This window comes from Anopheles merus, chromosome 2R (assembly GCF_017562075.2).
Source record: "Anopheles merus strain MAF chromosome 2R, AmerM5.1, whole genome shotgun sequence".
NCBI lineage: Eukaryota > Metazoa > Arthropoda > Insecta > Diptera > Culicidae > Anopheles > Anopheles merus.
In genome coordinates this window covers 55,312,003-55,327,221 of record NC_054082.1, presented here as the reverse complement: position 1 = coordinate 55,327,221, position 15,219 = coordinate 55,312,003, and the positions used below count along the sequence as shown (strand labels likewise).

Below are 15,219 nucleotides of genomic sequence, written 5' to 3'. Positions count from 1 at the left end.
TTTCTTCGCTTGGAGAGCTTTTCCCTTCCCTCTGTACTGTTTTATTGTTTCGCATTGAAGTTATGCATCACTAGAACTAGAACGGTGACACGATTGTTTAAATACTAAACTCCAATACTAACCAGTAAACCATCAGTACTAAATCAGGGTAAAAGTAAGGCTCAGCCCTCTACGTTACACAGGAGAAGCGTTACATGCCTTGAAATATTCCCAAGCAACATTTTTATTGCAGTTTTGTCATCCACGCGACCGACCAGAGTGCATTCCCAAATAGCCAGCTTGTACTTTATAGCTGATTTAGGGCTGTTTAACGAAAAATCGTTCCGATGTCGTACTTTGTGGCTGATTAAGAGATAGACGGTACTTTGCGGAACTATGGAGCTTTTTAACAGGCACAAGGTACTTTTTGGAACTTTGCGGCTGATTAGCACTATGTGTAGGGTTCATGGTGGAACTTGAAGGCTTGTTAAGAAAGCGTACCGAACTTGGTGGAACTTTATAGCTTTTTAATGCATGACATCGGTACGAGATGGCTCTTGTCAAAGTGTCAAAGACGGACGCCGGCAATAATCTCATTGCTGCTGCACAAGTTAGATTCGTTAATTAAAGAATGAATATTGAGTGAAGTGATTGTGAATCATCAGTAAATTGTGTAAAATTTGGTGTAATTCATGAATACAAAGGATTTTAAAAATATACTTATGTGTTTAAACGAAACAAATCTTGTTGTCTATTTCATCGATGACGCTTGCTTGAAAATAAAACACAAAGAAAAATAATCCCTGGCATCGTGGCATAAGGAGGCTGCTTAGGCGCTGTTTGAAAGACCCACATAGAACTTTGATGCTGTTTATCTACTGCAAAAGGCGAATTAGAGCAGCGATCTTTAGCGTGCCAAAATGAGCTGCTTAAACAATTCTGGCTAATTGGGTTATTTTAACAAAGAATATTTTCAACTGCTATGCAAATAAAAAAATTGCTTTAGGCCGCAAATACACGACGCGCGTTTCCGCGGGCGCGTTCAAACGCGTATAACAGTTCCGCAGAGATATCCAGCATGAGCATCTCTGCGTTTCCGCGGTAGCGCGTTCGAATGACATTTCATTTAAATGGTTGGATTGTTATACGCGTTTCCGCGGGCGCGGAAACGCGCGTCGTGTATTTGCGGCCTTAAGATTAACCAATATCTAGGATATTAAATTCAAAAACACAAGTAATATGTATAGTTTATGAGAAATATTCAAGAAAAAAAATCTAAAAACCCTTGAAACTTTAAATTGGAGTAATATTTACAATAAGTAAAACATAAAAAATGTGTAAAATATTTTTAATTAAGTTAAATATTTGAACAATATTTTTTTTATCAAATCTATGTTTGTGGCCATCTAAATCATAATTGCATTTAATTGAAAAACACTCTTATTAGGACAATGATACAGGTTAATAAATGCATTCACATTTTTTAGGTTAACAAAAACATGTACACATTGATTATGATTTCAATATCATAATTTTACCAGTAGGTGGCTAAGCAATATTTTTAAAGTTGCTATAACACTAATGAATATCAAAAGTAGTAAAGTACAAGTCATATAATTACTTTTTTATTCTAATGAATTATCAATGAATCTAAACCTTATGAATGATTGCTGAAGGTTTAGATTATTAAACATTAATATCTATCAATTTGCTCATCCACGACGGTTAAAACAGGCGTTAAAAAAATGCTGCTTGGGTTTGAGATAAACAGGCGTTACGCGTAACGCTAGCGTAACGTAGAGGGCTGAGCCTTACTTTTACCAAATTTGGAAAACCGCGTATCTCCGAATCCGCGTATAAGTGGTACCGTGTATCTCGGGGACCGCCTGTATATCGCACATTGATTCGTCCGGCGGTTCTCTATTAACATGAGTCTGGGACCATCCGAGCCACGTCAACGTGCTCTATTCGATACGATGCTTCGAAGTAGCACTTCTACCTTTCGATCACCTCCCGTTCGTTTGTCAGGAGATTTCCTTCCGCATCCCGACACATTATGGATTTAGAAGCAAGCTCGCTGCGTGACTCCTTCAATTTTCTATAAAACAAATAAAAGTTCATCGTATCCTTAAACTGGTTGTATTCCTCCACAAAAACGTTCCAGGTTAACGAAGGTAAAATTAAAGACCTGTTTAGTTAGAATTCGATTACCTAGTTTTATTTTTGATAAGGTCAGTGATGCTATATGTAACATTTTCATAGTTATTTCAAGGTATTCAAGCCACACTATACAAATTTGCAACAGTTTTTACATGTACGTGTTTGTGCTCAATAGTTGTTAACGTCAGAATTACAGTGTTGCAAAAAATTCACATTCACTTGGAAAGTCCAGCATGGTTCGTGAAGCGAAAAATCAAATCTTTATAATTTAGACTCTTGGGCAAAAAAGTAAAATGACCAAAAGCATTATCCAATGTCTCCAACAAACATAAATACTATTTTGCTGATAAATTTGCAGTCGATTTGAAGTAATGACAAATCATTGGCAGGTGAAGGCACAAAACACTTTCTTTGCGAGCTTATTGTTTAATTGGGTTTTCATAACCAATGAAATAAAATAAAAATACAGCCGTATTAGAATATTCAGTTGTGAAATAAATAAATAAATAAATAAATAAATAATATACCATAATAAATTAGTTTCGCCGACTATCTAGGGCTCAGCAAAGAACTGACCAACTGTCGTTATAGACGGGATGGTACAGTTAAATACAGCATTGTAAAAGCCGTTCTGAATTTTGGTCCAAAGTAAAAGATTTGGCAATAATTTCTTCAAAAAATTAAAAACAACCGAGAAATATACAAAAAAGCCTTTAGAAATTTCATACTACTGGAGAAAAAAGTTGGATACGACGATGTATCGGTTGTGCGGAATCTAATAAAAGGCTTCCAAGAATGAGTCGTTGCATTCATCTTTACAACAACATTTTATTATTATTATTATTTTTTTTTCAATAAAATGTCAATGCCAATAAAATAAATGACCTTTCGTTTGATGCAAACATCATTTTTCTATGTCGAAAATTGCTTGTTTACAGCTTGTACTAAGTGATCAGATTCTAAAGGAACAGGTATTTATTAATATGTGGTAATATTTTAACTAGTGTTTGAAAATTTTTTGTAAATAAAACTTTGTAACTAAATGAAAGAAATAATAAAGTTGTAACACAAAACAATTAGAAGTAAAAAATGGTGAAAATTGTTCATAAAATTTTATGTTGTCCTTTTTGAAGTCTTATGTTTGAGTGGTTTGAAGTAGTGATGGGAAAAATGAAGATTTCGTCGGAATCGAATCCAACTAGCTCCGAAGTTTTCTGGAATCGATTCCGGGTAATAGGTCCGGAATCAGTTTCTGAAATCGATCAGTTTCCGGAATCGGCTTCTGAAACGGCTCCGGAATCAGAATCAGCTCCAGAATCAAAATCGGCGATCCTGGAATCGGATCCGGAATCAACTCCGGAATCGGCTCCTATTTTGTTGATATTGATCTTATTTCGGTATTCGGACAAATAGATGAAAGTTCGGAAAAATCCGTAATAGATTTATAATACAAAATCTATGAGATCATATGTGATGAAGATAATTTTGGATGATCGCGTACCGACCAATGATCAATTACTTTATTACTTTACTCAAATACACGTAATGTGAAATGTATTTGATATGATAAAATTTCCAATTAATTTGAAAAGGTGACTAATTAAGTCAACAAAAAACGGACACAACGGATATCATGGATTCATCATACCTCATTTCATTTTTCATTTATTTTAAAATGTTGAAATTGCGTAAAATGCGCCTGGATAATTAGAGGCCAAATATAACATTGTTTGTTATAAGTTGTTAAAACTTCCGTTAAAATTGAACAACATGAACAGAGCAAAATTGAAGTATTATACGTATTATACGTCACTTAAACAAATAGAGGAATAACTTCCATTCCGATGATTGAGAATGATACAACTTCTGTTAAAATATATTCACTTCGTATCTTATTTTTTTATCTCCCTCTGTCTCTCTCTGTTTCTCTCTGTCTCTCTCTGTCTCTCTATCTTTTATTTCTTATCATCTGTTTGTTATATAGATTTTGAGTTGTCTTTGAGATGTAGAATCTAGATCATGCAATTATACCAAGCTAGGCAAGATAAACTGTTACCGTTACACTTATTAGTAGTGTACACAAGAGGTCCCAGAAGCTTGGCAGGGCATAACTAAACTCATCTGTAACGGTGTTTACAAGCGATCTGTCCGCATGAACCACAGACTAGAACCGGTTGTTCATACGACTGACCCATTACGTTCAACAGACCCCAATGCTCGGCTCAATAGAGGGGATATGGAGTGGCTTGGTTAGCTCGATCTAATCATCAGCTGGCCACTTCGCTTTACAGTTTTTACTGAGGCGAGACGAGTTTTACTGTACAGTGCGGCGGATGTTGAACGAATTTGCATTGCGAACAGGAAAAGGCTCACGAACAGTTTTTCACGCAAGGAGAGTGAGGCGAAACATAAGGAAACTACGGTACGATCGTTGAGGAACAGATTGCGTAAGCCGATCGTGTGGCTAGAGGAGGAAAGCTATGGAAGGATGAAACGGTGTGATGGTGCTACATCGCGGAAGTAGCAGATAATTGAACGTACATCCAAGCCAGCAAATGCGTTAAAATGGCGCAACGAACTAGTTTGAAGAAATACCGGACACATTTGCAATGAACGACTTTAATCGGATATCACCATTTGATAAGGGAAATAGTCTCCCAATCATTACTCGTTTATACCGATGTTTTTTTATTGCATAGGTCATTCATAGTCAAACTCCAACCCACTGCCTTCAAAATGGTCCCTTATCCAGTCGTCAAATCGTGCAGACAATGCCGAGTCCATGTGATTTTTCCAATCGCCAATCTCGCCTTTGCGAATGAACTTCACTCCTGCATCATTCTGCATGATCGGTGAATCTTTCATCAGTGGCTCCAGATTAACGGCGGGGTTGCGCTGCATTCGTTCAAACTGTAGGTGATCACACATTGTTTGCACCTCCTCGTCGGTCAAGGCACGGCCAAATTCCAGAAATTCAGCACACTGTCTTATCACGGTCGGCAAGTTGCGCTTCATGTCCTCGTACTTCAAGAAAAGAATATTGTCCTGGTTGCGTCGCTTCCAGAAAGCCAGTGCATGGGCCCACATTGGCCCGATTGGGGCCTGGTCCGCCAGAAAGATGTCGCAGCACTCTTCGAACGTACCTTCGGACCGATGGATTAGCTGGCAGTAATAGTAATACGACACGCAAAGATCTTTGGGATTTCGAACCACATAGATGATCTTTGGGCGCACGTTGTCCATCTCGCGTGGATGAAGCTGCCAGGGTAGATGCGATTTGATGAACCGCCGTCCGGCCATCTGCTGAACACACTGCACTGAATCAATTTTTTCGTGACGGCTAGTCGGGAATAAGCAAGTCAATAAGTCCGCATTAATATATATTTCACCCGTTTTTGTCGATCTTATCCATATTCAAAACTTACGTCACGGTGTCTTCCACACTACGATCGTCGGAAAAGATGGCCGAAAGCTCGAGCAAGGGTGTGCGGACTTGCTGTAATTGATTGCGAGCTGCCTCATAGTCGAGATTGTTACCCAGCAGCCAAACCATCTCTTGGGCCCAGGTCGATCCAGCCCTTGGGTAAGACATTAGCCACACATCGTTTGAACGGATCGGCAAATCACGGATCGAATCGCCTATATCGGCGAATGCTTTCGGCATAACCACTCGACCCGGATTAACCTCGATGAAGTGATCCCGACGGCCAAAGAACGCTTCCAACCGTTCTCTAAACTCATCGCCGAGCGGTTTGTACTCGAAGTTCATTCTGACACTAAACTTTCCGGACTTTATTGGTGCGAATAAGACTTGCGAGGACTAGATCCTGCGATCAAACACCACTAGCAATACTAGCAATCACTTTCACCGTCCATGCACCGGGTAAAACTGTGGCCGGAAATCGGGTGTGCAGTGGTATTTATAAAATGAACACCGAGCGAACCCCTTCTCTTACTCTTGTGCTCTGGACGCAGGACTGTTGCACTGGCCCCGGTTGTCTTTGGCATAAGCGCAGTTTGCAATTTCTAGGAAGAAAGCAGTCAGCTTTTCAGCAACCGTTTGTCAAGTCGGTTGCATCGGGTTGCATATGTCCGGGGAGGGGAGCTATACCCCCGTACCGTGCAGGGTGGTGAATTTCCGCGTTTTGACTGCATGATGCAGGATTTGTGTTTGTGAAAGCAGCTGTTTTTTGTACTAGGTAATTCTGAACCGAAAGAGCAAACATGCTTAACAGTTGAACGTGGTTGTAATGACGGGGCTGCTTCCCATCCAACATCATCTTGGTCAAACTCGATGGGTCAATCGTAAACAAGCAGTTCAGATTACAGATTAAGGGAGATTGCATTAGTAGGCTCTCACGTTGATCCCGAGAGTGAGGTTGTAACAAGAAAGAGGAAGACGAAAGTATGTGGTTATCTAATAAAGTCATAAAAAGTAGTTACATCTTTGCCCGATGGTTAAGCGAACTGAGGTGGTAAACGATATGCGTAAGTAAGATACTTTGTACACATTTTTAATAATAATAAAAAAGGTACAGGTGAAATGGTATTGGTAGCAAAATCAGGAATATTTGATGTTTTAAGTTATGACAAAACGGTAAAAAAGTTGGTGTCTTTTTGCAAAATATTATTGTAGGAAACCAAATCCAAGTGGTGGATTCAAACGCCGAACGATAGTCGTACCTCTGACGGCAGTTTATAAACATCATTAAATTAGCGCCCGAGGTTACTCTTACGCTCCACGATCTTTCTTCGCATTTGTTGGCGGCCTATGGAAACGCGATACCTGACACAATACGCTTCAGCGTAACTTTAGCATTCCTTTCTCTGACCTTTCCCTCATTCAGAACGGTTACTATACACCTTCGATGCTTCCGGCCGCCTTCAGATTATCTTTTTAAAAGTTATCTTTCTGATTTGATGCCTCTTGGCTTTTGGCCCCTGGTTGGACGATGGCCTATTTTGGGTTGCCGGTTTAGGTTTGGGCGAGTTTGACCCACTTTTTACGGGGCTGAAGATCAATGCTGAGCTTCTCTCTCCCGGCGCAGCCAACGCGAGCGGCTGTTCGTTGCCTTGACTGCGAGGTACGATCATTTGTTGCTGACGTTAGCAACGGATGGGTGAAGAGTGAGAGGAAAAACAAACATTCAATGGTGCTCTCGCTTCATCGATCGAAAGAACATTCTTTCATCGTATATTGTGTATGAGGTTAACGACATTTACGGAAACCCCTCTCTCTCTCACTATCTCAATGTCCTTTCTCTTTTTCTTTCTGTTAACATCAAACTGGTAGAAATATTTCGTTACAATCTCGGCTCTGTTTATTCCGTGGGCTGTTAAACGAAATCATCCTTCGCCAACGGGATATACCTAAAGGCCGTGCATATTGACCCATTTGCGGATTCTGCCATCTTTCTGCACTCTGTATTATCCAGCCCGTAACGCGACTCCTACCCGTTACGAACTTGTCTCTACAGATGATCGGTTCTCCTCCTCACATGTGATGCTCAAGAATAATGTAGCACGCTTTAGCTGTTATTCGCAGACTGGGGAACTGGCCCAGAGCCCATACCGTCACCGAACTTGCTTCATCTTTTGGACGGTGAAAGTTTGGGAGCTTTTGTTTTCTTGGACATTTGCATAGAACGCATCCAGAGGAGTTCCAGTGGAATGTGTAAACTTTGATTTTCAAACATTACAGGCACTACACCTTAGCCGTATCTTTGGTGCTCAAGAGCAAATTTTACGTGCTACAAAAAAGCATTGGATTATGGAATACGATGAGGGCCTAAGATGCTTGGTAAACGAACGTTGCCCTACATAGCAAGTTAGCGGATATTTGCTGCTTGTTCGGTCTACTGGTCAATTACGTTTTTCAGTGGGACGGCAAGGCACGCACAGTTCTTGCCAGCAACTGCTTGCCCTTGGCTGGAACTGATTGGACTTCTATACCCCGGGAAGGGAGTGTACATGGTACGTCTAATGGGGGTATGGAACACCTAGCAGAAACAGGAACGCCTAAGAATTACTGTTATAAAAACATGCTTCTCCAGGTTTCGCTACCTGCCCTTCCCGTCGGCCCGTCGCCAGAATCCGCAGCGTAACGAATGGTCCCCGACTCACGCGCTACATACGATCACGCTCCTAGGTACGTTGCTGGCTCGCTGACTTCTTCGCTGGCTGCTGCACACACATACAACCTGTTCTAGTGCTTCGCTCCGTTTCGTTTCGATGCCCATCGTGCCGTGCTTTCTCATGTGTAGGTTGCCTTTTTACGTTATTTCTTTCCTTTCCATCTTTAAGCGTTTCCTTTCGTCCCATCTTCTCTAGCACCTTTACCTTTTCTCCTTCGCGATCGCAGCTCGACAATTACGTTTGCTTTTTTGCCTTTGTCCACCATAGCTGTCTCGTTCGCTCGTGCCCTGGTAGCGACTGGAGAAAGGAGTTACTTAGCTGCTGCTGCTTCATGATTGCGGACGATCTTCACGAGGTACGTGGATATTCTTTACTCCATTCAGTTTTGTGTCGGATTTCGAGCTGAGCGCTTGTGCGTCATACCAAAGAACTCGCGCATGAAGAATATTTCTACACCGTCTTGAAAGAGGCATCTGGGCAAACAGTGAGCACAGTTGGAAAGCGCGCGAGAGAGAGAGAGAGAGTGAGAAAAAAAAACAAATCTTGACTACTCGGGGTGTGCCACAACGTGAAGAATGTTTTAAAATCTTGCCAATAAAGTTGGGTTTCTGAAGTGAAGTGCAACAGTACTTAGCATAGCGATACAGTGAACCGGAAAGAAGATGTACTTCAAGGGTAAATACCTATGCACTGTGTCGTTGGTGATCTTCTCGATCAGTGGCAGTGCGCATACCACGCAGCGTACGAACGATGCCGTGACTGATGAAGGCAGCCCATTCTTGGATATGGCGTCCGAGTTCTTGTCGACGTTGGGAAATCAGCAGAGTGGCGGTGGTGGTGGAGGAGCTGCCGCTGGCCTTTCTGGGATTGCATCTATGCTGTTGCCATTGATGGCCAACGCAAATAGTGGTAGTGGTGGGAAAGCCGCCGGAAACGATGGCATGGGAGCGATTCTATCGGGAATCGGTAGTATGCTAGCTGCCGGTGCAAACGGTGGAGGAGCTGGTGGTGGTGGCGGTGGAGGCTTTGATCCTGCACTGATCGGAAATGTGATTCAAATGTTTGCCGGCGCAGTAGGCAGCAGTGCTGATGATACTGCCGATGAGCCTGTCCGTCGTCAGCAGCAATCAGGCAGCAAGCGGCAGAAGCGCAAAGCGCCTGCAGATCAAGCCCAGAATCCGCTAGTAGATACAGTACTTACGATGGCTTCGACCTGGCTAGCCAACTATAATAACGTCGACCAGGATCGTGACTCCTCAAACGGGGGTGGTGCGGATGCGCTGGTTAACTTACTGCCACTGGCGGTGCAAGCCTTCCAATCGTTTTCTGGCCCGGAAATGGAACGTACACAGGCGAAGCATAAAGATCACTCCTGGGTGCTGCCACCGTTCCTCGAAAACATGCACATCATGTGGGATCAGTTCACGCAATCCGAGCTCGCGGAAGCGCTTTGGATGAAGCTGGGATTACACACCGTCTTTAAAGGATTCGTCGGAAGGGACGGTAAGCTGGATTACGACAAACTGTTTCAATCGCTGCAAAACCAGTCATTCCGACGGCGCTGGATCAAGGCGGCCACCATTTATCTAGCCGAGTGGGTGAATTACATCGCCAACCCGGAGGTCTACCAGCGGTGAGTAATCGTGTGCAGTGACACATTAAAGTTTCCCTTCGCCAAAATACCGTTATTGAACAGATGGAGATGACGTGGTGAATTCGTTACGCCTCAAAGTCAAGCTACACACGGAAGTAGGTCAACGACGCGAAACGTGCTATAACGTGCCATTCTTTCCCTTCTGCGGTTTCGTTTTTACAGATACGTGGCCACTGGTCAAATGATGGCAAATGGGTTCCTTCAGTCGCAGGGCTATCCGAAACAAACGTTCCTAGATATTAACCGACCGAGTGAAACGATCTCGAACTTAATCGATCACGTTGCCAAGCGCCATCTGGCGGTTAAGATTGCTTCCATCCAGTACGTTAAACCAGCCGTGAACTATGTAAAGGATTTGCTGAAGCTGGGTAAAGCTAAACAGTTCCTAACACAGTACAACGTAACCGAGATGACGGATAAGCTGACCGATACGCTCAATCTTGAGGTGAGTTTAGCGGTTAACAGAAGAGCGTTCAATGATTGATTGGTTTCGTTCATCCCCAACAGGTTATTGAGCCAGTGCTGAAGGTTCATCGTGCCTATCGACAGGCGATCGTGACGCCTCACTGCGACAAGTACATTCTATGCGAGATCAACTCACACGATCCGAACGAAAAGCTGGGACTAGGCGGATTCAAGCATGGTGTGACTAAGTTTGGCAGCATGGCAGCCTCATGGTTTATTTCGCAGGAAACACATACACCTTTCTGGACGCTGTTTGCCATTATTAACGATCCACATAACTGCGATGTAAAGCATCCGGTAGATTGTGCGGAATATCATGAGAGTGAAAATCGTGTCACGACTGAGTATCCGCACAGCGAGCTGTAGAAGAAGCGCACTATCCGACCGTAGGCGGCCGGTAGTAGATGAAGACGCTGAGGGAAACGAGCGGTGCTCGGTTCTGTTGTTACTTTCGTGTTGTGAATTGCAGGACATGCTGTAATATTTCCATTGCTGGTTAAAACGCTGCATTGTTGTGATTGACAAAATGAAAACCCCGAAAAAAACACGCACAAACACGTGATTGTTGACTTAAAATCTCACAAAAATCCTAGTGATCTTAATCTTCTATGAAATAGGCGCCAAAGCGTTTGTCAGAGCAGAGCCTCTGTCGTCAGGATTTTAATTTACATTCGAATAGAATCAAGCGTGTGCATCCATCGAAAAGAGAAATTGATCGTGCGTATGGATAAAATTAAGTCAGGGAAAATATGCGTTCTTTTAACAAAGGGGAAGAACAAAATATTACATTTTAAAGAACGGCACAAAATACAAGCTTAAGCCGTATTGGCATTAACCGTTCGGTCAAACTAACGGTGAAGCGTTAAGTGCACAATGCCGCGCTGTACGTGATCGAGATTGATGAGTGTCTAACGGTTGTTAGTCTGCATGGATTCTTGTGAGCCTATTTGCTTCAAAATTTTCAAACGTTTTCGGTGATTAAGTTAGTATTTTAATGCACCCCCACTTTCAGACCGATTTGATTTTCCGCATTTAAGAAGCAGAAGTGCAAAAAGTAGTTTTTAAGCTAGAGTAATTCAATGGTTTGATACGTGCTGAGATGTATGCAATACTGATCGATCTATTTCGCTCCTATAATAATATACTTATGGGAAACGTTTTCCCAGTATATGATGGAACTTTTTTTTCGTTAAATGGTACATTTGAATGTAGATTTCTAATCTTGTAGACAGTTGCGACGTCACGAAACATTGGCGACTTATCGAACGATCGGTCACAACCAAAAAAGAAAAGCAAAACATAAATAAACTGGAAATGGAAAAATTTATCAATAATGTGTTTTGGGGTAATTTTACCCATAATTGTACATAAGAAAGAAGTGATATATAAGGTTTGAACAGACTTTCGCAGTTTTCTAGTTGTATGCTTTTTTTATTGCACTTGGGATCTAAAGCGAATCGTAAGTGGACGGAAAATGGTATCAGTGCTGTTAGTTGATTTAAATAAGACGTTTTATCATGAGGATTACTTTTTTATGCTCTTGCAAACCCAATCCATTCCCTCCTAAGTAAGAGCAAATGCAGCATGCAAAAGAGGGGAAATAAATCCATCAATTAGTTTCTCGTATAATTTGGGAAGAAAATATTATAAGGGAGGTAAGAGTAGGCTGTGTTACAACAATGGTGCAATCAAAACATACTATTTACCTTCACTCCTGTGCCTTGCAGAGCTGAACATCCCTGTATTTGCCAGGTACGATCCATCAGTTTTACCAGCTTTAAGCATTCTGCAATCTCGGAAGCCTTTAGGGCACCAACAACGTCCTGCTTGTTGGCAAACACCAGCAACGGGACTGATTTGAGTTTGTCATCCAAAAGCAATTCGGTAAGCTCGTCGCCGGTTTCTTCCAACCTTTTCTTGTCGCTTGAGTCAATGACATAAATTAGCACGTCGGTGTTTTCGAAGTAGTTTTTCCAATAGGGACGTATTTTGCTCTGCCCGCCAATATCCCAGACGTTCAGCTTGAAGCCGTCCGACACAACGGATTTGATGTTGAATCCTGCTGTCGGAGTCACTTGTGTGACTTCCTCGGATGCGAGCTGTTTCAGTAGTGTCGTCTTGCCGGCATTGTCCAGTCCGAGCAATAGTATGCGTAGCTCTTTTTCCGGCGCGGACCGCAACTTGCGCAAAAGAGAGAGAAGACCCTGTGGAAGAAGAGTAAACGAGCTGTTACAACAACAACACAATCAAAGACTGAGATATTTGTTATTGAAATGTATCTTATGAACGAAAAGGCAAAGATCGTACGTGCATGGAATTGAACTATAATTTGACTGTGTCGTTCATTTTCATTACATTAGTAGTCAGTCAAATTCCGAAATGGATTTATTATTTGCAAACATTTCCGTTATTACAACGCATTTCAAAATATTATAACATTCAAACATAACCTATCACACTTATTTGAACACCTAAACCGTACTATCTGTCAAAACAAACTCTGTTTCCCGGGAAACGCATACCAAACAAAATCGCTCGTGTTTATCATCCGAGGAAAAATAAGTATTTTAGCGATAAAAGGAAGTTAAACGAGGTGAACTTGATAATTGAAGATCTCTTACCATTGAGGATTCAACAGCAGTTACGTTGCGATCGAGAAAGTGTGTTTTAGTTTTTCAAAATTGTGAATTTTAGAAGGAGCAACAAACAGGTAGAGTAGCAAGCAGTCTCAACACAACACAACACAACACCAAGCCAACTGTCATAAAAGCCTTTTGCACAGACAGTTTCAAATCTCGACAGCCAGGTGGCGCTGTATTCCAGGGCTGGTAAACCTTAAAATGGGATCGCGTACCTGGAAATGTTTTAAATCATTTGATTTTTTTTATAATACTGTTTTAGGAAAATGAGTCCAATTTTATGGATAAAGGGTTTGAATCCAATGGAAGCTGCATCGCAGAGTACTTGGCAGGGTAAGGATAATGTAAAAGATCAGATATAATAAGAGTTTTTTTTTATACATTTACAGTAGTGTTACCGGGTCGGAGCCATCCGTAAGAAACCCGGAGTCGTTCGGGTTGGCCCATAAGGTGCAAGTATTTTTAGTAGGTGCAAGAAAGCATAAGCGATTCCTAAATGGGATCCGATGACTCACTGCTCCCACGGGTCGGAGTCGCTTATGTTTTCTTGAACTTATTGATCATTCGGGTCGAACCGAACTTGCTGCACCCACGGGTCGGAATCGATTCCGACTCCGGATCGGGTAGTACAATGAATCGGATGTCGCACAATTAATTTACAGCTTGTGTGCATATTTCTTGTATGATTCACAGCGATAAATCTAAACCAGATGATGCATTTATCGAACGGAATATCCGCCAAGCAAATACGTTTCGGTTCCTTATACAGCTTTATCGGCCATGAGAAAAACCTGTACATATTCTGTATCTTTACGGAGCAACGTAAAACAATTACGTTCGAGGCGGACATTGTGTCACTAGCGATAAATAGCAAACACTGCTTAGTTCTGTTGGCAAATGGACAGTTGCAGAAGTATGATCCTTTGGAAGAACGATTGAGTTGTGTTAATTTCCTCGGTATCGAACTCGAAAGCATCAAGGCTACGAAAGGATCGATCACTCATCTCGCTTGTGGAGAATGCATAACGGTAGCATGTACGTCGACTAATGCCATCTATAACATTCCAAACCTTACGACAACACTGCCTAAACACGTGCGCATTAGAAAGGTGGTAGCAGGTTTTGAACACTGCTTAATGCTTACCACCAATGGAGATGTTTACAGCTGGGGTGGTGGATTGTAAGGATAATTCAACGTTGACGACGATAATTTATTTTGTATGTACGTCATATTGTACGTGTTTATTAATTTTTCGCAGACGAGGACAGCTAGGAAACGGAGAAATTGTTGCCGTTAACGATAGTCCATGTGTCGTGAATGGATTGGCCGGAGTGAAAGTAATCGACATTGCAGCCGATGGATGGCACTCTGCAGCGGTATCTGCCTTTGGTGATCTATACACGTGGGGTTGGAACAATCAGGGTCAGCTAGGCTTAGAGGATCCGCAGCATAGGGAGCGTGTCGTTTCCCTACCGCAGCTTGTGTCCTTTTCTGGCGAGGAAGGCTTAATGGTGGAAAAAGTCCACTGCGGCATTGGGCATACGGTCGTAGAAGTAGTTGGCGTGGACCGGAAGAAACAGGTGTGGTGTGCAGGATGGAATTTAGAAACCCGTTTCACCTATTCTCAAGCTTCATTGTCAGCAAATTTCGGAGGTTTCCGTAAACTGGACGGACCCGTCCAAGGAGAAGCCGAACAACTAGAAGTAGGAGCAGGATCATACCAGGTATACTTCCTGCAGCGAGACCAAAACTGAATAAAGACGCCCGAAATGCGAAAAGTTACAACATCCTTGACCTGGTTTCAAGCGTTGCTATTTATACGTGCACACGGAAAGACCGAAAATAACGAAAGCGTCAGTAAAGGCGAGGTCCATACTTCATAAAGCTGCAGTATTTTGAGGAAACAAGTTTCACTGGTTTCAAGTGCGCGAGATCATGCAATTGTGCAAGGAAGACAGCAAAGAGAATCGCGAAAAAAGAGAAAAAAAAGAACGCACGCATAATTGCGCCGGCATTGAACCAAAATGCGGACCGTGTAAACGTTGTGGTTGAACAGCATTTCTGGATGACCGACACGGAGCACATCCCGAGGCTCGGTGGGCCCTGTCTGTCTGTGTAAATGGGGAACGGGGGAGGTGGGGGGTGGGGCGGAGAAAACTCTTGAAGGAAGCGACAGAAGGCAGGAT

General features: G+C 42.3%; 4 protein-coding genes across 7 annotated transcripts; 2 read left to right on the top strand and 2 right to left on the bottom strand.

The window, feature by feature from the left end:
• Positions 1-1,857: 1,857 nt before the first annotated feature.
• LOC121588910 (ADP-ribosylation factor-like protein 3) lies at positions 1,858-13,130 on the bottom strand. 4 transcript variants are annotated; one of them, XM_041907358.1, is made up of 3 exons: positions 13,015-13,130; positions 12,100-12,597; positions 1,858-2,077 (listed from the first exon to the last, which is right to left on the bottom strand). In XM_041907358.1, the coding sequence occupies exons 1-3, from the start codon at positions 13,015-13,017 to the stop codon at positions 2,042-2,044; spliced, it is 537 nt and encodes a 178-aa protein (XP_041763292.1). In that variant the 5' UTR covers positions 13,018-13,130; the 3' UTR covers positions 1,858-2,041. The 4 variants fall into 4 exon arrangements, with proteins under 4 accessions (XP_041763292.1, XP_041763289.1, XP_041763290.1 ...); XM_041907355.1 differs by lacking the exon at positions 1,858-2,077 and adding an exon at positions 6,179-6,494; XM_041907356.1 differs by lacking the exon at positions 1,858-2,077 and adding an exon at positions 6,402-6,556.
• On the bottom strand, positions 4,792-5,908 carry LOC121588909 (luciferin sulfotransferase). Its single transcript, XM_041907354.1, has 2 exons — positions 5,565-5,908; positions 4,792-5,479 (listed from the first exon to the last, which is right to left on the bottom strand). Exons 1-2 carry the CDS (start codon positions 5,906-5,908, stop codon positions 4,840-4,842), a joined length of 984 nt encoding a protein of 327 aa, XP_041763288.1. The 3' UTR covers positions 4,792-4,839.
• LOC121588907 lies at positions 8,646-11,716 on the top strand. Its single transcript, XM_041907351.1, has 3 exons — positions 8,646-9,907; positions 10,091-10,373; positions 10,436-11,716. Exons 1-3 carry the CDS (start codon positions 8,937-8,939, stop codon positions 10,757-10,759), a joined length of 1,578 nt encoding a protein of 525 aa, XP_041763285.1. The 5' UTR covers positions 8,646-8,936; the 3' UTR covers positions 10,760-11,716.
• LOC121588908 (E3 ubiquitin-protein ligase HERC2) lies at positions 12,055-14,954 on the top strand. The gene is made up of 4 exons (XM_041907352.1): positions 12,055-12,145; positions 13,295-13,365; positions 13,726-14,212; positions 14,292-14,954. Exons 2-4 carry the CDS (start codon positions 13,299-13,301, stop codon positions 14,785-14,787), a joined length of 1,050 nt encoding a protein of 349 aa, XP_041763286.1. The 5' UTR covers positions 12,055-12,145; positions 13,295-13,298; the 3' UTR covers positions 14,788-14,954.
• The last annotated feature ends 265 nt before the right edge of the window (positions 14,955-15,219 follow it).

Bases quoted from the DNA above. Each gene is read 5' to 3' on its own strand.
- LOC121588909 (XM_041907354.1), bottom strand. From the start codon at position 5,908: ATGAACTTCGAGTACAAACCGCTCGGCGATGAGTTTAGAGAACGGTTG. The intron at 5,480-5,564 runs GTAAGTTTTGAA...ATTCCCGACTAG, and splicing joins AGTGTGGAAGACACCGTGAC to CCGTCACGAAAAAATTGATT.
- LOC121588907 (XM_041907351.1), top strand. From the start codon at position 8,937: ATGTACTTCAAGGGTAAATACCTATGCACTGTGTCGTTGGTGATCTTC. The intron at 9,908-10,090 runs GTGAGTAATCGT...TCGTTTTTACAG, and splicing joins AACCCGGAGGTCTACCAGCG to ATACGTGGCCACTGGTCAAA. The intron at 10,374-10,435 runs GTGAGTTTAGCG...CATCCCCAACAG, and splicing joins CCGATACGCTCAATCTTGAG to GTTATTGAGCCAGTGCTGAA.
- LOC121588910 (XM_041907355.1), bottom strand. The intron at 6,495-12,099 runs GTAAATAGTATG...GATCAACGTGAG, and splicing joins TGCAAGGCACAGGAGTGAAG to AGCCTACTAATGCAATCTCC.
- LOC121588908 (XM_041907352.1), top strand. From the start codon at position 13,299: ATGAGTCCAATTTTATGGATAAAGGGTTTGAATCCAATGGAAGCTGCA. The intron at 13,366-13,725 runs GTAAGGATAATG...TATGATTCACAG, and splicing joins ATCGCAGAGTACTTGGCAGG to CGATAAATCTAAACCAGATG. The intron at 14,213-14,291 runs GTAAGGATAATT...AATTTTTCGCAG, and splicing joins TACAGCTGGGGTGGTGGATT to ACGAGGACAGCTAGGAAACG.